Source organism: Argentina silus (genome assembly GCF_951799395.1).
Source record: "Argentina silus genome assembly, chromosome: 10".
Lineage (NCBI taxonomy): Eukaryota > Metazoa > Chordata > Actinopteri > Argentiniformes > Argentinidae > Argentina > Argentina silus.
In genome coordinates, this window is record NC_139664.1 from 10,654,179 (window position 1) to 10,674,733 (window position 20,555).

Here is a 20,555-nt window from a genome sequence, read left to right on the forward strand (position 1 = left end):
TGTGCAGCCAAATGTGTGCATTAACGAATGTGCACCGATTTTTTATTTTTGCTTGAAATGCAGTTAGTTAGCTTGGTAGCTACCTTCAGAGACTGAGGATACAATTTCGAGAACACCCCGTGTGGATTTGACGTCGGCGTTGCTTGATGTCTTTCAGCCGAGAACGAGCAGTTTGTTGTCGGAATTGTAAATGAGTGAGCATTATGACCCAAAGCACCCGACAGAGTGAGTATCTGACCGGTTTCGTTATTCTTTTTCGCTATAATAAAACATAAATTAAAAAGCCAGATGACTCGACTAACGTTATATGCGTTAGCTAGTCTCCGCTATTCCCATGATGCACACTTGACCTAGCAAGTCATAGCAGCTATTACTACGCTAGTTTATGGTGTTGGGTTTATTCATAAGCAATATGGCGCGTGTTTAATATAGCTGTAGGTACATATGCGAGCGTTAAGCAGGACGTGAAATGATTTTCATCAGTAAATATAACCAACCACAGAGCTAATGAGGTTATGCTAGCTAACTAGCTTCGAGACCCGCACTCGGGACATCGATAAAAGGCCTCATTCGTCTTAGGCCAAAAATCCTCGTTGTGAATTTTGTCAGACTCGCCGCTTTTGAACACTAGCAGATAGCTACGCCTTACATAAACGTCAGCTATCTACATTTGATTGCTGTTGAACTGCAATCAGATAGATTTTAATGCTTCAGTATCTGACCCTGTGTGTTCCCATTGTAAGTGTAAGTTAGTGTTATTATAAACGTGAGGGTTTGTTTGCAAATGTCTTGCCAGCCAGTCATGTGTGATGAACAAACACTGTTGTTAGCAAGCTAGCGCTGGAGAAGTGGCACAACTGTTACGTGGTTTGAGATAATGTTTGCAGTCTTTCTTAGCTTATAGTGCAAGATTGGTTTCTATTTCACCAGAGACAGAAATACCAACAGCTATACCAATAGCTCCCATCATTCATCACCAATTAGCCGCTTGCCCTCGCTAACTAGGGATAAGTAGGAGGCGAGCAATGGCTTCCTTTGCCACACTGAAACAATAGATAACGCAGCTTAAGACAAGTCGTTTCTCGCCAACTGTCAAAGACACAACGGCTCAGTAGTCTACATGCATCGTTTGCATTTGTAAGAATTGCAAATCAACCAACATGTTACTAGCTGAGTATTTGGTAGGTTAGATGGATTCAAATGATTGGTACCATCACCCCTCTTGCCGGTGGCGTGACAGGTCTCGGCCCTAATAACTATAAGAGTTGATCTGCATGAATAGCCTACACCATAATTTAACTTTATAAAGATACACTGAGAGGTATTCCCTTTTCACAGGAATGGACAAATTGTTGTACATTTGCTGATCATATTGACTGATGTTCAATCTTGCACCAGTATGCTACTGTGAGGATGACCTGGTGACAATGATCAAAGACAGCCTACATTCTAAAAAGGGTGTTATCAATCCTTAGGGCTGCACATGTTGTGTCTGTCAACTGATGTCTTTAAGGATTTGTAGAGAACAGACAAGGTAGCACATCCTCTGATGTTCAGTGTAAGTTCTAGTCTAATGTAATTTCCTCTGATTATCAAGCATGCTATCTGTCATTAACTGCAATCCTATCTCTATTCTTAGGTGTGACATCACTTTGGAGAGCTCCTTGCTCTGAACTGGTTTATTCTTGACCAGCAGCTTCTACCGGGCTACAAACGTCAGACCCGTCTCTCAATGGATGCTCTGGTGGACTCGGAGATCAGGTACTACCACCATACCATGACACACACAATTTGTTTAGTTTGCTAGGCTTCATTGAATAGTTAATTCTCACTTTGGCATTTTTATTTTTCCTTTTGACTGAGTGTCTGTAGTCCTTTGCATTTAGTCTCTATTCAGAGGTGACCTAAGCAAGGCTGTAGGAAGGAGTTCACCATTTGGGGAGGCAATGTATCCTGTCAAGGATAAGCCCCAGCACGAACTCTAACTTTAATTGGACTGAGCAACACCCATCACACCTTGTATTGGTCCTTTAGTTAGTTCGGCACTTCACTGATGATGTAGAGGCATGACATAATCTAGTAGAGTTGAATGCTGGAATGTTGATCCAGGTTTCAGTTGCATTCTAATCCTAGAGCTCCAGTTCTAGAGTAGTAGCAGTGCTGCTTTAGAGAGAGGGACTTTATGATAGAGCTCATTGTTTTTTTCATTCATTGAAGGCCAAACATGTTGTCTAGTGGTTTGTTTAATAAGAATCTCTGCATACAATGGGAGGGTGGCATCAGATAGTATCCCATCCTATATCTGTTAGTGTGTACTCAAGCTCCAGCCTCTGTCTGCCAAGTTTGTTTGCTCAACCATAGTGGCTTGGATCCTTAGGCCTTGGTCACCATGGCAGCAGTCACCCTCACATAATCTCAACATAGACAAAAGGTGCAACGAGTTACTGACTTTTTGTCCTTGCCTAAGGTGAGACAATAGGCTAAATGGCCAGTACTCACTTGATGCGTTTAGATTACAGCCATATTCACTCAATTTTTTTCGACCTTAATTTTTATTACACCGTTTTTCCAAAGATAATTCTTGAAAATGTAACTTTTTATACCACATTTCTAAACAACAATGTTGGCTATAGGCCGAATGATCTGTTCCATTGTAAACCATATGACACCACACGAGAGATGTGACTGATTACGCATAATCTGAAATGATTGAAACAGTACTTGTTTTGGGTTTGTTAGAATGACAGAAAATGACCTTTCAATGTACATTAAATGGCTCATGTCTCGGACTGTCACTATAGAATTGTCTGACTTCTGAAGGTCACAGGAAAAAAACGCATCACGTCCTAAAGGAATAGGTGACCCAGTTGTTGCTTAGCACCCTTACTGTACCCTAAGGAAAACAGCCTCAGTTGTGTGCCCTCTTAGTTTAACAAAAGAGTGGAGAGCTTTACCAGACACATGCATTACTGTTTGACACTGTTTTTAGGAAAGTCATTGTGCAGGCCGGGGTATGAACGGGCAAATTTTTTTGTTCACTCTTAGGGATTACTGAGGACGTTGAATTCATTACTCCTATTACTGCACAATTTGCATACTTGTGCCAAATATTAACATGTTTCACTGAACATGTCAACGCATAGGCTAGCCTATTGCTCAAGGCATATTTTACATATTTGTGTATGCTTTTTTTTAAATATAACTTTTTTTTAACTGGTTGGATATTTAGTTTGGTAACACTTTACATAGTAATGCTGTAATTACTGTAGTAGCATCATTGTATTACCATTTTACATGATTATTACGTTTTAATGTAGCATAGGAGTTCAGTGGTTTGTGTTATTACAGACCTTGTTCCACTTGTATAATAAACCGCTCAACTCCATTACAATGCAATTAGAAAGAAATAACCAATGTACTATGTAACAGCATGTCAATAGAGTGTTGTTACTAGTGTAATTACAGTTACTACACAGATGTAAAATGTGACCTTACCTTTAACCATAACCTAGCCCTATATTTTGTGATGGCTAAAACCACCGTAGGAATTATTCTATCATATTACATTATTAAGACCCTCAGTGTTGATTGATTTATTTTGGTTGTCTCCCAATGCTTCTTCTGTGACCCCAGGGAAGAGGGGAGTGATGCCACGGTAAGTGTTTGCTGATAACTTTATTTATTTATGAACAATGTCAGACATGATTTGTTTTACATTAGTTCTGAGTTTTTCCTTTCAGTGTGACTGTGGTAACATCTACTTTTCCCATTCCCTGTACAGGTCAAGGTTGAAGGCCTCACCAAGGCAGCTATACTCAGAGGCCTCTCCCCCAGAGTTATGTTGTCAAGTCGTCTCTTGCCTAAAGGAACCAAGATGAAGGTGAACCTGGAAGAGTCGGGTCGCCAGAAAGTGTCCTTCAGCTTCTGTCAGACAAAGAAACCGCTACAGAATTTATTCCTCGCCCCTCCCAGCCCAGAAAAATCCATGAGTGAACTTCCCTCTGCCCTGCCACCTGCAACCTCACTCCCTCAGGAAAGAGCAGGGCAGCATATAGAAACTAAAAATGAGCAAATTCAGCCACCCTTGGTGCCCACATCAGTAGCAGAGACCCCTGCCCCTCAGATGTCGGTATCCTTAGCCCCCAAAACTAAAGTAGACATGGGAAAGATGCACTTCAAAAAGCAAATTCTCAGTGTTTCTATTATTGAAGAGAATCCCGCAACGAGCATCATGTTACAGGAGCCACTCTCCTCCGAGCAAGAGGTTTTAATTAAATCTTCAGATATAGGTGATACTGAATTCCCAATCCCCGAGCCTCAGAACAGTCTTCAGAACATTGTCAGTGACTGCCCCTCTGAAAATGCCCTCACAGATGCATCTGAGGGGAAACTGGACCCCAGCATCAAGAAGCCAACTGATTCCTTCCACACAGGGAAAGACGGTGTTGACAGTTCTGGTACCACTGAGCCTGAAGACGCCTCAGAAAATACGAAAGGCCGGTCTCAATCCGATTGCACAGTCCATGGCTCAGAATCTGATGGTGATTCAGTGCAGACGTCTTCCAGCCACAGGTCAGGAGAACCCAAGACCACAGCAAAATCCAACATGATAGTCAAGGATGCAAAAAAGATTTACTCTCTCCCCAAAGTAGAGGAAAAAGAAAAAAGTTCTTATAATACGCGTTCAGAGAAGGATGAAAGGACCTCTAGCTACTCCAAGTCAGACTGTGAATCAAAACGCACATCTTCACGGTCTTCTCATTCTGATAAAGACCGCAGAAGGACCAGGAGTCGTTCACGGTCCAGATCAAGGGGCCCTCGGATAAGTTTGTCACACTCCAGATCTGAGAGATCCAGAAGTGAGAGAGGATCACGGTCGGATAGGTCTCATTATCATGATTCTGAGCAAAGGTCTCACAGGAGCTCTCCACACAAAGAGAGGAGGGGCTCTCGCTCCCGGACTGATGGCAGAGCACGTGACAGTTCTGACTCTGAGGATGACCACAGGAGAAATCGGACTAGAACTAGTGACTCCAGCAGATCATCCACACATTCTAACTCACAGAGAGATTCAAAATCATCATCTTACTCAAAATCTGAGAGAGACTCTAAATCTGTAGATTCTCCTCACCCTTCCGAGATAGACAAAAGAACACAGGCTTCCAAGTCTGAGAGGGCTTCCAAGAGAACTGTTCACTCTGATTCCCTCCGAAAGCGCTCTCCTGAAATGGAATCTAATCACAAGAAATCCAACACTCACCATAACTCAGAAACCAATGTTAGATCCAGTCATTCCAGCCCTCATCGCCCCTCTCAAACATCTGAGAAAAGACTCCAGAAAAACAGTTCCAGCGACTCTGAGGTAGAACATAAAGGGAAGTCTCAGTCTCAGAGCTCTGACCGGTCTTCTGGCTCTGAGGGGACATGGACCCTGAAAAACTCTAGTAAGCCAGACTCTAAGCAAATTACACCATCTAAGTCCTCAGTGAATACAAGGGTAATTGACAGACAATCAAGGGACACATTTCCCAGTCCCAGTAACATACAAACACATTTAAGCCCTGTGGAATCTCACCTACAGAGCAAAAAGGATAAAGCAGAAGCAGCTTCCCAGCCTGCTGGTACTTGCCAAAGGGAGGGAGTTGACAACAAGGATGTCATCACATCCCATGATAAAGACGTGACAGAACCAACTCTGGCATCAGCTTCAAACTGTGAACCAACTGATAGAATAACTGAAGTAGAATCAAGTGTAGAAAGTGGGCAAATGAATGACGGTATAGAGGATAAGAATGCATCAGCAGGAAATTTACTAAACACCTCTCGTGGAGACCAGTTACTTGAACATTTTGCTTTGGGGGCTAATGTAAAGCTCTATGTTAAGAAAAGCCTTTGTTCTGAACCGGAAAAGTATGTAAAGCATGTAGACCCTAATGAAGCTAAATCAATGTTTTGCAGCAGTGACGATAGAATAGTGTCCAGCCACGATAAGCCATTTGTTCTATGCTCAGTTGAGTCTAAGTCATCAATTTCTACAACAGACTTATCTGTCAGAGACCAAATGCAGCAGAACACTAAATCAGAGAAAATGCTGCATTCTAGTATAGATGTAACTATCAACATGCAGTCTTGTGCAAGCCTTCCTCTAGAATCTGAATCTGAACAACTGAAGAATAAGAGTGAACAGCAGAACATTGATTTGCTGAGGAAAAAGAAAAGTAATACTAAAAGATCTCGTTGGGATATTGTTGGACAAGATACCTCGGACAGTGATAATCCTCAGAAATTGCCTTGCCAAGAGAGTAAGCCTGCTGTGAAAAAGGTAATCTCTGTTAAGAGAATAGATTTCTCTAAAGAAATTAACCATGAAGATTCGTCTGTACAGAAAGGTCATCTTAAACAGGAAGCTGAGACACATTCCAAAATAGTAAAGGAGAAAATGACCATCAAGCAAGAACACGGCTCTGTACCAATATCCACTGGGAATGGTAAATGTACAGACCAGTTTGAACCATCAAAGTCAACTGCACAGCTAGACTTATGTGGCACCAGCAATGACCATTTAGACATCAAACCCCATGTTAGTAAAAATATTGAAGAGCCTTTGCTTTTAAATCATTCCTTACGAGTAGACAAAAGTACAAGGGAACAGGGTTGTAATGGTGATCGTAGTGAAGAGAAATCTAAAGATGACCCGCACAAGGGCAAAGTGGTTAAAAGTAAAAGGTTGAGCCAAGATGGAGTAGAGCATAGTGAGGACAGTGACACTGATGATTCAGAGTATGATTCTGACGGCAGTGCAACCATGAAACGGTTGCACTCTGTGGTCGTTGTGCCAAAGAATTCCACCCTGACTCTGGACACAAAGGACATGTCTGCCTCTCCCTGTAGTCCAAGCACCAGCCCAGGGCGGCAACATGCTAACAGGCCCATTGGCCAAGAGAGTGACCTGGACAGGAATGCCAGTAAAGAAATCCCAAGTCGAGAGAGCCCAAAGCAGAGACACAGAGGCTTTTCCACCATGTGTGAGAGCACCAAGCAGAGCAGTAGCCATTGTGCTGAGGGAAATCTCCCTGCACATGAGACCATGCTGTATCAATCCCAGAGCAACATGGTTGACAGCACGAGTCAGCTCGAGGGCTCCAATGCCATCAATGCCCAGCCTTATAAGGATCCTTATAGCATTACCCATGAGAGACCAAAGATTTGTGCAACAGTGAGCCAGGCTCCTGCCCATAGTCTTGAGAACTCTTTTAGGCAGTCTGATCCAGGACATCCACAGCATTATGTACGTGGTAGAGGAGGCAAGATGGTCTCCCATTACCAACATGGAGACTTCTCTTACTCTGATGATTTCAACAGCAAGGAGGGCTTCAGTCTTGGGTGGGATTTCACACAGTCAGAGCAGCCCAGCAGCACATACCAGCCACCAGACAGCAGTTATGGGGCACAGCTTCCAAACCCTAAACAGCCTGGAAACTCTTCCATGGGACTGGTGTACAGGCAAGACCATGCCTACTGGGCCCAACCTACTACCACTCAACCGGTCTACCTCCATGTGCCACAGTATCAGGAGCCTGTTGGTCAAGTACATCCTGACTCCCTGACTAATGACTATGATGAGGACAGTGAGGGTAAAACAGCAGGGCTCAGTAGAGTAGTTGTGGATTGCAATGATCCCAACCTTCCAGGCTCATCAACATTTGTCCAAGCCCATGAAATTAGTAGCAACTGCAAGGGTGCTGTCAGTGCCACCCCAGAGAGAATTGTTATTACTGAACCCCATAGAGATGACAGCTTAAGGCCCCACAGAGGCAGGGGCCCTCCCAAGAAGAGGCGACCAGAGATCGAATCAGATTCTGACAACGAGGCAGAGCCTGGGCTTGCAAAAAAAAGGGAGCGTCTAGCGGAGAGCGATGTCCAAAAGGTTACTAAAGACTCTAAGGAAACTCCAGTTCATGCTGAAGTGAAACGACCTTTGCTCAGTCTGCGAGACTTCCAGGACTCCAGTAATTGGAGGGAGATGGCCAGGGCAAAAAAGATGCCGCCGTACTTTGACCTGATCGAGGAGAACCTATATCTGACAGAGCGGTGAGTTTTGTTTAACTTTATCTTTGCAATAGTCACCTCTAATGATAACTTATTTTGTTTGTTTGTATTCTAAATGTGCATGAAACAAGATCATCACACTTTAGCCCTAATAGCAATTGCCACTGTGAAATTTCCTTTGACGTGAACAGGAAGAAGAGCAAGTCTCATCGAGACATCAAACGTATGCAATGTGAGTGCTCAGTCCTCACAAGGGAGGAAAGATCACGCGGGGTATTTGCTTGTGGAGAGGACTGCCTTAACCGCCTGCTGATGATTGAGTGGTGAGTTCTTCACCTTGTAGTGTACCATAAAACAATTAATTGACCCACAGTCCTGGGTTTCACATTTTGGTTTGTGAGTATAGTTTCATATGTTTTCAATCTGTGACTGGCATGATGTATGTTTGTCAGGAATGTGTTATTGCTGCAGAAAATTAAGTTGTTGTAATAACAAATATTTCCATCTGTTTGTAGCTCTTCACGGTGTGTGAATGGAGGGTACTGCTCAAACCGACGCTTCCAGATGAAACAGCATGCAGACTTCGAAGTCATTCTTACTGAAGATAAGGGCTGGGGACTACGGGCAGCGAAGGACTTGTCTCCGTAAGGCTCTTAGCTGGCAGGGATTTACGAAACAATACAGAGAAGCAACATTTCTGTAATGCCATAAAAGGTTAAAAGATACTCTACAAAGGTGTCATACATCTTTTTAATGTATTTGTTTTGCATTTCAGAAACACCTTTGTGCTGGAATACTGCGGTGAGGTGTTGGACCATAAGGAGTTCAAGACACGCGTGAAAGATTATGCTCGTATGAAGAACATCCACTACTATTTCATGGCCTTGAAAAATAATGAGGTGTGTCTTTATCTGCTGATGGGCACAGTGAACTCAACATTCATAAGTGAAATAAAATGTTTTTTGTTTTTAACAACTCACATGTCATTTGGGAGAGCACATTTCATTCTGTCTCCATTTTGTCTCCTTAGATCATAGATGCCACACTGAAGGGGAATTGCTCTCGCTTCATGAACCACAGTTGTGAGCCTAACTGTGAGACCCAGAAGGTATTTTGGGGCAGAGAGTTCCCTCACATTAAATCAATTCGATTCACTTTGTTCATCGCAATGTTTTTCTCTACTTATAATCTGTGGTTTCTTAAAACTAAATGATTTGTCACTAATAATTGTGTTGTGTAATTTCAGTGGACTGTGAATGGGCAACTTAGAGTTGGGTTCTTCACCTCAAAGACAGTCAATGCTGGGACAGAGCTGACTTTTGATTACCAGTTTCAGAGATATGGGTTAGTGTCTCTCTTGGCATTTGTCCACGTATCCAGTTGATAATGAGGTTTTAACCCCTTGAATGTCTTTTGTAGTACATAATACTGGTGTTTATTGTAAATACTGTGAAGTCATCATTGCTCTCTGAGTGAGAGATTCCTGCGGTTACCCTGTCTCCTATCTGTACCTACCAGGAAAGAGGCCCAGAAATGCTTCTGTGGGGCTGCCAGCTGCAGAGGCTTCCTTGGTGGGGAGAACAGGGTCAGTGTTCGAGCAGCAGGAGGGAAGATGAAGAAAGAGCGCACTCGCAAGAAGGACACAGTGAGTGCTCTCACAACGGTGAGTGTGTTCATCAGGTTTGGCACTGGTGTATATATTTGGTAGAACAAGGGCCAGTTTATGTATGAAGTGTTTTTGATAACTCCCATTGTATGATCTGCTGAGACTATAGTCAGTGGTGGTCTTTTGGCATAACTGGGTCAGGTTTGTACTGGCTTCAGGCTAATTGCTCTGAGAGCTCCAGTGACTTTGCCCATCTATAAATAACACTGCTGAAACACAAAAGAGCGGCTATTTTAGGCTCCTCTCATGTGAAAGCGGCTAGTTTGGAGAGGAAGTCATCTTTTTGTAGTAAGGGCATAGAATGAATTTTTGTTAGTCCTAACCTTTCTGGTGTTGAGTGGTTGTTTTGCCTTTTTCCCTAGGTGGACGAGGAGCTGGAGGCGCTACTAGAGAATGGGGAAGGCCTGTATGATGAGAAGGAGGTGGTGTCATTGTGTCGACTGATGGTCAGAGTGGAGACCATGGAGCAAAAACTTACATGCCTCAAACTCATCCAAGTAAGCATTCCCTCCCCCTTGATGAGTCATTTTTAAGATTAAGAAAATGTGTAATCCTAACGTATGTTGTTTTATGTGGTCCTATATACACTCACGGAGCACTTTATAAGGAACACTATACTAATACTGGGTAGGGCCTCCGTATGCTCTCAAAACAGCCTCAATTCGTCATGGCATTGATTCCACAAGATGTTGGAAACATTCCTTTGAGATTCTGGTCCATGATGACATGATTGCATAATGCAATTCCTGCAGATTTTTCAGGTGCACTTTCAAGCTGTGAATCTCCCGTTCTACCACATCCCAAAGGTGTTCTATTGGATTCAGATCCGGTGACTGGGAAGGCCACTGAAGAACACTGAAGTCATTGTGATGTTCATGAAACCAGTTGAAGGCGACTTTTGCTTTGTGACGCAGTGCATTATCATGTTGGATGTAGCCATTAGAAGATGGGTGAATTGTTGCCATGAAGGGGTGCACATGGTCAGCAACAATACTCAAATAGGCATGCTGCATTCAAGCGATGATTGATTGGTATTAACAGGCCCAAAGTGTGCCAAGAAAACATTCCCAACACCATTACGGCACCTCCACCATGAGAAGGTGTACATGTGTTCCTAATAAAGTGCTCAGTCAGTGTAGATAACTCTCAGACTCTTTAATTTGATTGTGTTTATGCCCAGGATACCCAGAATCCATCTTGCCTGAAGCAGTTCCTGGACCATCATGGTCTCTCCTTGCTGTGGATATTCATGGTAGAGCTCTCAGAAGCGAAGGGCAACAGTGTCAACAACATCAAACTGCAATTTCAGGTGAAAATTCAATTAGGAGTCTGTAAATAGGAAGCAATTTCGACTGAACTTAAAATCGACTAAACTTAAGAATTGATATCTGAGGAACAAAGAAAAAGATTATATGCTAACTAAATGCTGTCCATTTATCCCATTAGATCATGAAGACCCTGTCTGTGCTGCCCATCTCTACTAAAAACATGCTGGAGGAGAGTCGGGTCCTGCACTTCATCCAGCGCTGGGCCCAAACACACTCCCTTCCACAACCCACTGAGATGGACGGCTACTCCAGTGAGAACACGTCTCGTGCCCAGACACCCCTCAACACTCCTGACGGCTCTGCTGCCAAACTGGGGCCAGAGCTGGACAGTGACACCCCTAAGCGTGCGGTGTACCGCCGCCTCAAGATTATCAGTGAGAACAGCCTGGATAGCGCTCTGTCTGATGCCAGCAAAGTCTCTGACGGGAAGGAGGAGGAAGATGAGGAGGAGGAGGAGGAAGAGGAGTCCTCACAGGTTGGGCTAACAGAAAGCAAACCAGCAAAGACAGAGACCACAGAGGCAGTGGGTGACTCTGAGACTCAAGTGGAGGAGTCAATGGAAGATCCAATCAAAGAGCAGAAGGAGACACTAGAGGTGGCAGAACCAGTTGAGAGTGCAGAGGCTGAACTAGAGGTGGCTAAAGAGAAAGCAGAGGAGATAGACAATGAGGAGGAGGTGAAAGAGGAGACGATTGAAGGAGAGAAAAACAGTGGGGAGGAGCAGTCCAGTCAGCCTGAGGAGGAGATGGCAGTGGAAGAAGGAGCACAGCCCACCACAGAGGTCCAGGAGCCAGAGGATCATTCTGCACAGACAGATGTTACTGAGAGATCTTCAACAGAACAGCCTGCTGCCCTGGAGGAGGCCACAGCAGAGACAGAGACAGAAACAGAGACAGAAACAGAGACAGAGGAGAAGGAGCAGGAGCCTGAGAAGGAGCCTGAGAAGGAGCCTGAGGAGGTGGCTGAGAGGGAGGCTGAGAAGGAGTCTGAGAAGGGCCCTGGCAGCGAGGAGAAGGCCCCAGGTGGTGAGGAACAGCCTGGTGAGTTGGCCCCTGAGGCTCCCCCCAGCTCTGAGGCCCCTGTAGTGAACACAGCGTCAGAGGCCCCTGTAGTGAACACAGCGTCAGAGGCCCCAGTGGCTCCTGTGGAGCCTGTGGCGGTGGGAACTCCCTCTCAGGACGAGGAGGTGGGCGTGTCTGATGTGGAGAGTGAGAGAAGTCAGGAGCCACAGCTCAACGACATTGACATCAGTGGCATGGCCGCCAGTCTCCTGGACACCTGGAAGGACCTGAAGGCAAGGAAATTCAGAGACTCATTTATTCTTACACACACACACGTGCACACACACACACTCACACACTGTGAGGTTATGTTTGCCAATGTCATGGATGTTAAATGTGGGGTGAACTGTTGATGTGTCATTTTAAGAAACATAGTATCAATGTCACAGAGCTGTTATTGGTTGGCTGGTTGTGTTTAGAGCTGTGAAGTGAAATCTACTCTCATTCCTCAGGAGGTGTACAGGATACCTAAGAAAAGCCAGGTGGAGAAGGAGACAAACGGTAGGGGGGTGTTCCTGTCTGCACTTGGTTTTATTTATTCAACAATAGTCGACTGTTGATTTATCCTTAAACTATTTTATTGCCCCTTTTCAGATCGTAGTCGGGATAGAGATGCTGCCTTGACACCTCGCACACCCTCTGGAAGCCGGGAGCGCGAACGTGAACGGGAGCGAGAGAAGGAGAGGGATAGGGAACGAGACAGGGATAGGGATAGGGATAGGGATAGGGACCGAGACCGGGATCGAGACCGAGACAGGGACAGGGACAGGGACAGGGATTGGGACAGGGACAGGGACAGAGAACGAGACAGGGACAGAGACAGAGACAGGGACAGGGACAGGGACAGGGACAGGGATAGAGATAGAGACTGGGATCGAGATCGGGATAGAGACTCTGAAAAAACACCCCGCAACACAGAGCGACGGAGAAGACGGGCATCCACCTCCCCCCCGCCCTCGGCCTATGAGAGGAGCAGCCGACGCAACGAGGAACGGTACGAATGCTCTAGCACTCACAAAATATAAATTAGTCATGGATGATTTAATACATTTTGATATACAGTACTCAAGCTCAAGTCATTTGATTAGAGTGCATGTTAAGTTGAAAACAAACAAAAAAAGCATCATGGAAAGAGAGGTCTGTGTCAGTATTCAAGTCAGACTTATTCACTCCTCTTGTGTTGTCAGGTTTGACCAATCCAACAGCAGCAAGAAGGGGCGCACAAAGGAGCGCAACAAACTGTCAACAGAAGAACGCAGGAAACTCTTTGAGCAGGAGGTGGCTCAGCACGAGGCCCAGAAACAACAACAGCTCCAACAGCAGCAGCTCCAGACTCTGGCCTATGAAGCCATGGCCTACACCGATAGCCCTGGTTTCATCACTTACCCCCCCGGCTACCCCATTCAGTCCTTTGTGGATCCCACCAACCCCAACGCAGGCAAGGTCCTGTTGCCCACGCCTCCAGTGGAGCCCCTGCCCGCCATGGCCTATGAAGAGACGCCTCCCCAGCCACTCATCTCAGAGCTGGGCCTAGCCTCTCCATCCTCTACCTCCCAGCCCCCTCCAGTCTCCAACCTCCCGCAGCACATTACCACCACGCCACTGGAGCTCACCCCTGGCCCTCCACAACAGTATGCCCAGCCTACTGTGGCAGCCCAGGACCCTGGTGTAGCCGTCCTCTCCGTGCCTCCGCAGACAGTGGCCCCCCAGATGCAGGGCCAGCAGAGTTACACCACACTGTGGGACCCCACCACCCAGCAGGCAGTGACAGTGGCAACCCAGCCAGCCCAGCAGTACCCCCCTGTCCCTGCACCACCTCAGACAGCCATCTACTACCAGGGCCAGCCCTGTCAGACCATTTACAGCATCCCCACAGCCTACCCACAGGCCAACGCACCTGTCATACAGGTAGGGCTGCATACACTTCTACACTCACTGTCAACTTACAGTACTATGGTTATTGTTATTAGCATTAACAGTTAGTAGTCTACGCATTTAGCATATTATTTTTATAAAATAATTTGCTTACGAGAGTGTGGGCAATGCATTGCAGTTAAATTCATGAAACGTTCACGTCTTGTCGACAAAGGCACTATCTAATGATATGCCATTTGAATGTGATGCTGTACATTTGTATTGTTTCTGCATGGTCTCTGAGTACGTGTTCTCTTTGGTCACAGGCGTACACTGACCCGGCTGCCAGCTACCTACATGGTCAACCAATGTACACTGGCCACCAGCAGGGAGTGGTGGTACAGCAAGGTGGCACTGTCACCACCATCGTCACCTCCCAGACTGTCCAACAGGTAACATGCCCTCTCCACATTGACCCTAGCTACTGATATAGGGTCAGATATTTTGACATCCCTCTCATAATAATAGGTCTATGTTTAGGTGCAACCTCTATATAGAGCTAGCCACAAGGGGGTGTCAGTGCGTGCATCAAGATGTTGAGGATTAGTCTCAGTATCAGTACAATTCTTGTCTCTCGCTAAAATTGACATCCTGGCGACTTCTTTTGTCCCTCTGCAGGAGATGATTGTACCAAACAGTGTGATGGACCTGCCCCCTCCCTCTCCACCCAAACCCAAAACCATTGTCCTGCCTCCCAGCTGGAAGGTGGCGCGTGACCCAGAGGGAAAGATCTATTACTACCACATCATCACTAGGTGCGTGTGTGTGTGTGTGTGTGTGTGCGCGTACGTGCGTGCCTGTATGCATCTGTGTGTGCGTGTGTCTAACACTACCCCTCTCTGCCCCTCAGGCAAACTCAGTGGGACCCTCCTCCACAGTGGGATGGGGGCAGTGATGACGCCAACGTAGACCATGAGGCTGAGATGGATCTCGGGACGCCAACGTATGATGAAAATCCCTCCAAGGTGACCTTTGACCCTCCAAAATACCTTGGATTTAAGTGATTTGGTAAACTGATGATAGTGTGAAAAGAAAGCCCTCAGGATCTCGTCTGCCAAAGCAAAATGTTTGTTTTCGATAGCTTCCCAGAATGTTTGTGCTTGCATACAGAGCATGATGATAGTGTTCATTCCCTCAGTTAATTGAAGATGTCGCAGGAGTGATTATTTTCAGCTGTGGTTCATCTCTGGAAAAAAATAAATAATAATAACTCTACTCACTAAAAGCTAGCTGTAAATTAATTAAAGGTATTTTTTTTTGATTGAATGGCGATGGCACTTTGAAGAGACTTCCTCAACATCTAAGGTAGTGGTGAAGAAGGTTAGGAGAAAAAAAGCATGCATCTGTAACCCACACATCATTCCTGTCCCTCCCCTCAGACAGCTGTGTGTCCCCTAGGCAGTCAGGGGTGGGGTGGCTCAGCTCATCTCCTCCATCTCTCTCTTTCGCTCCCTCACTCTGCGCAGTTTGATTTCCCTCTTCATTTTTACCCTGCCTTTGATGATAATGGAAACCGGCTGAGGAAACTTGCATTAGTTTATTTGCGGTTTCATGGTTTAGAGTCTAACTACGCAAAGGCCCCTTTTGTCTAGATGGATTTTTAAAAGATGTGTACGTAGCCGAGGCCGAGTTGAAAGAGGGAAAGCTACTTTTTTACGATGGATATGTCATCCGCCAATAAAAGCTATGAGGTCATGGCCAATTTCCAACATGTGTCCTGTGTCCGTGCCCAGGTCCTGAATTATGCCCTGTGCTCTCCCCAGCCTCTCGTAAACTGTGCTCTATTCCACCGTCTCTGAGTGCTTCTTTCTGGCAGGTTCCTCGTTCTGTGGGCACAATGCCCCTCAGGAAGTGTGGAGAGAACTATGTGTGAATCCATTGTGTTCTCCTTTGATCCTCGCCACCCTGGTGTGTGCACGGGGCATCAGCTGTTGACTGGCTGCCTTTGTTGCTGAGGGCCGGAGGCCGGAGAGGGAGCCCCCTGGCAGGATATCCCTGCTTTGTGCGGCTCCTGTGGAGGGGCTGGTGGCCAGGTGCTGTCTGTCCCACTGTCCTTGAGAGCTGCTGCGCAGCACCTGCTGTCTTTCATCCATGGGTCCAATCCTACGGGTGTGGCCAGACTCACTTCCTCCGCATTTGATTTTTGGAATTTCAGTATGCCAGCAGGGTTGGGTTTTTATCACCATGAAATGGCTTCTGCTGTCTGCCACAGCTGAGAAAATGTCCCTAGTGGTGAAATAGACTGATATAACAGAGACTGCTGACTTGGTGACAGTTTCAAGCTTAGCAAAGCATGTCAAAAACAAAAGGCTTCAGTGTATGATATTCCGACAGACATGTTCCATGACCTTTCACTTCAATTTGTTTTCACAGTTCTCAACCAAGACAGCTGAAGCAGACACCTCCAGCGAACTGGCAAAAAAGAGTAAAGAGACGTTCCGCAAAGAGGTGAGCCAAAGTCTCTGAACCTTGGATAGAACCCATCAATCCCTGTGTTGGCAAAGGCCTCTCTCCCATGATGAGATGGGGAGGGATTAATGCTCTGTATGATATGCTGAGATTCAGGGTTACTGCACCCTATAGAACTGTCCTTCTTTATTTGTCTTTAATATTGTTTTTACATTACTTATTCATGCCTTCTTCCCTGTGTATAATGCTTAGATGTCCCAGTTCATTGTGACATGCCTGAACCCGTACCGGAAGCCGGACTGCAAACTGGGCCGCATCATTAACACAGAGGACTTCAAGCACCTGGCCAGAAAGGTAATTCTGATAACATTTGTGATAGCGTTGGGTCTGGGATTAGACCCATTCTATTTGAAAGCCATTGTACAGTTTTCAAATGTTCATATTTTACTATATTAAAATCATTGACCCTTGAACAGTCAGTAGATTGTGTAAAAGTCTTGGATAGCACTTGACTTCAAAGGATAAGGGTATTTCCCTTCAACTCTTACACTAAAGCTTCACTCAGACCGGAACTAAATAGTTGAGCCTTCAGCTCCCCCGGTTTCTTTCTTGAGCTTGAACAATGTTTTTTAACCTTTTTTGTGGACAAATGGAACACATTGTACATTCAGAATACTGTCTGTGTTTTTTTCCTTTTTTTTTTCCTTTTTTTTCTTTTTTTCTTTTACTCATTCTCCTCCTAAGAGCCCAAAATGTAGGGCCAGCATTTCTTCAAAGGGCAACAGGCTCTTTTTTCCCCTGGTTCTCCGGGTTGTCAGCCACAATTCTGTGGGGACTGGTTTAAATTGAGTGCCATTTGGACATACCAGTACTCTGCGCACATGGACATAATAAACAAAGAGAGGCCAAGTAAACTGACATGTACATTTTATACTGTGCCCAAAACCCTAAAACAGAGCCTCTTAGAGTGCTAACATTTTGAATTTACTCCATCGATAGAGCTGGAGTTTCATTGTTTAAATTTAAAGCAAGTACTAAGCTTATGAAATGGATCACTTGGCATGAAAGCCTCACAAATCAAATGCCTCTCAAATGTCACAGTGTGATCTAACCACTATTCTCCATTTAGTGATGCCATCCACTTTGTGTTTTTGGCAGGAGAAAGATCTAACTCTTTTCTCTCCTTCTCTCTCCATTTTAAAAGCTAACTCATGGCGTGATGAACAAGGAGCTGAAATCCTGCACCAACCCAGAGGACCTTGAGTGCAATGAGAACGTCAAGCACAAGACCAAGGAGTATATCAAGAAGTACATGCAGAAGTTTGGAACCGTGTACAGGCCCAAAGAGGACACAGAGTTGGACTAGTGTCTGGAGTACAGGGATCAAGGCTTACATCCGCTCTGGGCTGACGTGGAGGGAGACACTCAAACCCACGCACAGATTTGCCTTTATGATCCTCTCTCACTCCTACAAGCATGGGTCAACCTGTCTGGAGTGTCTGTTGTCAGATAGTGAGAGAGGGCAATCGCTCCGTACACATATTTATGACAATGACTTGTGTGTTAACTGCTGCCTTGAAAGCTCTCTGGGGCCCACTGGTTAGTGAAGGGTGAAAATCATGATGATTTCCGGAGACAGAGCTGTCACAGAATGACTTTCAGGTGAAGTGTCCACAGAGGGTGACACTAAAGGGGTGCTACATTGACTATGTTCTCACTATCATGTTTGGTTTTAGCCTTTTCCAGTTCCCTTTCTAACAATGTTTTCAAGATGATCACTTCAGCTCCACTCTTTCACTCCCCTGTCTGAAAAGGATTTATGAAAAGATTGGACAGACGTAAAAATGAATAGCTCTTCAGTACTTTCCAATGTTGGATGTTGCCTATGAATTCCAATGACAACCAGTTAAAATGGATCAATGTCAAAAATGAAAAAAAAATCAGTTTGACGACCCCCCCCCCCCCCCATGACTGGCTTTCTTGTGCGCCACTACCCCAGCCATTGACTTTGTGTTTCTGGTGCTGCTTGCTGGGCTGAGTGTGTCCAAGCTTGTACTCCTCAAGCCCTGCCTTCAAACCACAAGACTCTGAAGCCTCTGTTGTTATATGAATGCATGATTGAGGCTGGGGTCGTGGCGCTATCCTTTTGGAAATTCCTACATTTTCCAAGGCTTCCTCTGAGTTATACGTGTCTTCTCCAAGGAGTGGGAATAATTCACATGGAAAAGAATGGACATTATTATTGAGCTGTTGAGTGTGTGCTCTCTATCAACCTAGTCATCTCTGTATCAAGTAGTAGGCTTTGTGGACTATGGTGAAGAAACAGCAGTTCTGGCTGAGTGAGGGTTACTGATCAATGTTGTTTTCTTTTATCAATTTGTACTATGAACTGAACAGGATTTGGATGCCACCAGTGACACTTGGTTGTGTGTGTCTATCTATGTGCCCCTTCCCCTGTTTTAACCCTCCAGCTTTGTGTCTTTCCTCTTTCCCCACACAAGAAAGGAGGATGTAGCATTGTGATTTTAACAGTCCATTTCTTTACATCTCATGTTGTCTTTTTTTTTTTACAATTATAATTCCTTGGACAGGCATCACAGAGGTGCCTGTTCTGTCTTGCTTTGCAAACTGTTGTTAGTTTGTCTCCAAGGTTTGTCCCGTTGTCAGGGTTACTGTTTCATAGGCTCGGGGTCGTTAATCATCAAGTGTGTCTCAGCTCGTTAAATTGCATTAAACCATGTTCAAACACATATGTATTATATTGCTTTATATGTGAATATACTGAGAAATAGTTTTTGAGAATGTTTAAATAAGCAAAGACTTTGTAAAAGGACTGTTGGTCCATGATTTAAAGTGTAAATATGTGTAATTATACCAAACCTGGACACAGTAGTGTAGGGGACATGGGGTGGAGTGAGTGCCAGCCCCACCAGCTCAACCCCCCCTGTGCCAGTAACCACATCTGTCAGCTATACCCAGGATTCCACTGACTCTCCTCTCACAGCCCTCCCTGGTTTGTTTTGGTGGTAGGGGTTGCATTTTCGTTTTGTTCGTTTTGAGAAAGACTTCTGAGATTTCTTTTTTTTTTTCTTTTTTTTTTTTTTTAATGTACAAAAGAAGTTTCACCCCACTCAACTGTAAGTACTGTGTAAGCACATTGTCATACTGAGTGTACAAACATTTTAAAAGAAAATAAACTTTTTTCTAAAAATGAGTCTTAATTCGATTGTCGCCTTGACTTGTAAAGTAATTGGATCTACAGCGTTTGGGTGTCGATTGAATAAACACCGCCAGAACCAAATGAACATGCCTTCCAATATATGATTAAGTACTGAGAGCACACCCAATCCCAGTTTAGATTGTGTACTTGCCCCTCTAGTACAGTGTGCTGTATGTCAACACTGCCACTATAGCACACATGCACAGTGCCATACCAGATGTCTGGCTCCAGTAAAGGGAATCAAAGTGATCGACTGCTTTCATTAGAGGCGTCCTGACTCTAAAGATGGAGGCCCCTGATGAGTAGAAGGAGAGCCAGCCCCTGTTCACTGCTTCCCTCCCACTCCCCATCCCAACCCCCTCTGTGTGCATGTGCATTCCGTAGCCCCATGCCTGCGCGCTCCAGACCGCAGTTAAGCAGTCCCGTCTGGAGTGCGTGACGGCATGCTACGCTGCCCCAGGCCCTGCTAGAGACGCCTGCTCCCACTTAGGAGTGAAGGCAGAGAAATCATTAACAGATTTCAGCTGAGAGCGGAGCAGAGGGGGTGCTGGAACTGGATCACGTCTCACAAGGAAAGGGAAAACTTATCTTCAGAATAGTTTGGGTGAAGCCTATTATCTTATTTTTACCCTCAAACCCATAAATCCCTCTTAACTGATTTCCCGGAGTGTGATGGATAGGAAATGTTTCGATACACAAAAATCTTGACAAGAAGTGTGATCTGCCACCTAAGTCCAAACTTCCTCACTGTGCAATTCATCAAATGGTTTGAGTAGAACAGAACAGTTATTACTCATCGAAGACCCCATTTGTATGTATCCTAAAGTCACTGATCTTTCAATGGAATGGCTCATTCACACTGCTAGTATAACTTGAAAAGCCTAGCTCTCTGACTAATGATAGGTCTA

The 20,555-nt window shown here is 45.1% G+C and overlaps 1 protein-coding gene across 1 annotated transcript; it reads left to right on the plus strand.

The window, feature by feature from the left end:
* Position 1: 1 nt before the first annotated feature.
* Positions 2-19,625, plus strand: setd2 (SET domain containing 2, histone lysine methyltransferase). Its single transcript, XM_083679035.1, has 22 exons — positions 2-225; positions 1,640-1,761; positions 3,634-3,655; positions 3,782-8,091; positions 8,241-8,372; positions 8,565-8,693; positions 8,825-8,948; positions 9,080-9,157; positions 9,296-9,393; positions 9,568-9,712; positions 10,078-10,212; positions 10,896-11,024; positions 11,162-12,337; positions 12,557-12,605; positions 12,699-13,098; positions 13,292-14,012; positions 14,285-14,410; positions 14,637-14,773; positions 14,869-14,983; positions 16,392-16,466; positions 16,680-16,781; positions 17,632-19,625. Exons 2-22 carry the CDS (start codon positions 1,733-1,735, stop codon positions 17,791-17,793), a joined length of 8,394 nt encoding a protein of 2,797 aa, XP_083535161.1. The 5' UTR covers positions 2-225; positions 1,640-1,732; the 3' UTR covers positions 17,794-19,625.
* Positions 19,626-20,555: the final 930 nt, after the last annotated feature.

Coding starts and splice junctions, on each gene's coding strand:
- setd2 (XM_083679035.1), top strand. CDS start 1,733: ATGGATGCTCTGGTGGACTCGGAGATCAG. Junction 3,656..3,781: donor AAGAGGGGAGTGATGCCACG/GTAAGTGTTTGC, acceptor TTCCCTGTACAG/GTCAAGGTTGAAGGCCTCAC. Junction 8,949..9,079: donor TGGCCTTGAAAAATAATGAG/GTGTGTCTTTAT, acceptor TTGTCTCCTTAG/ATCATAGATGCCACACTGAA.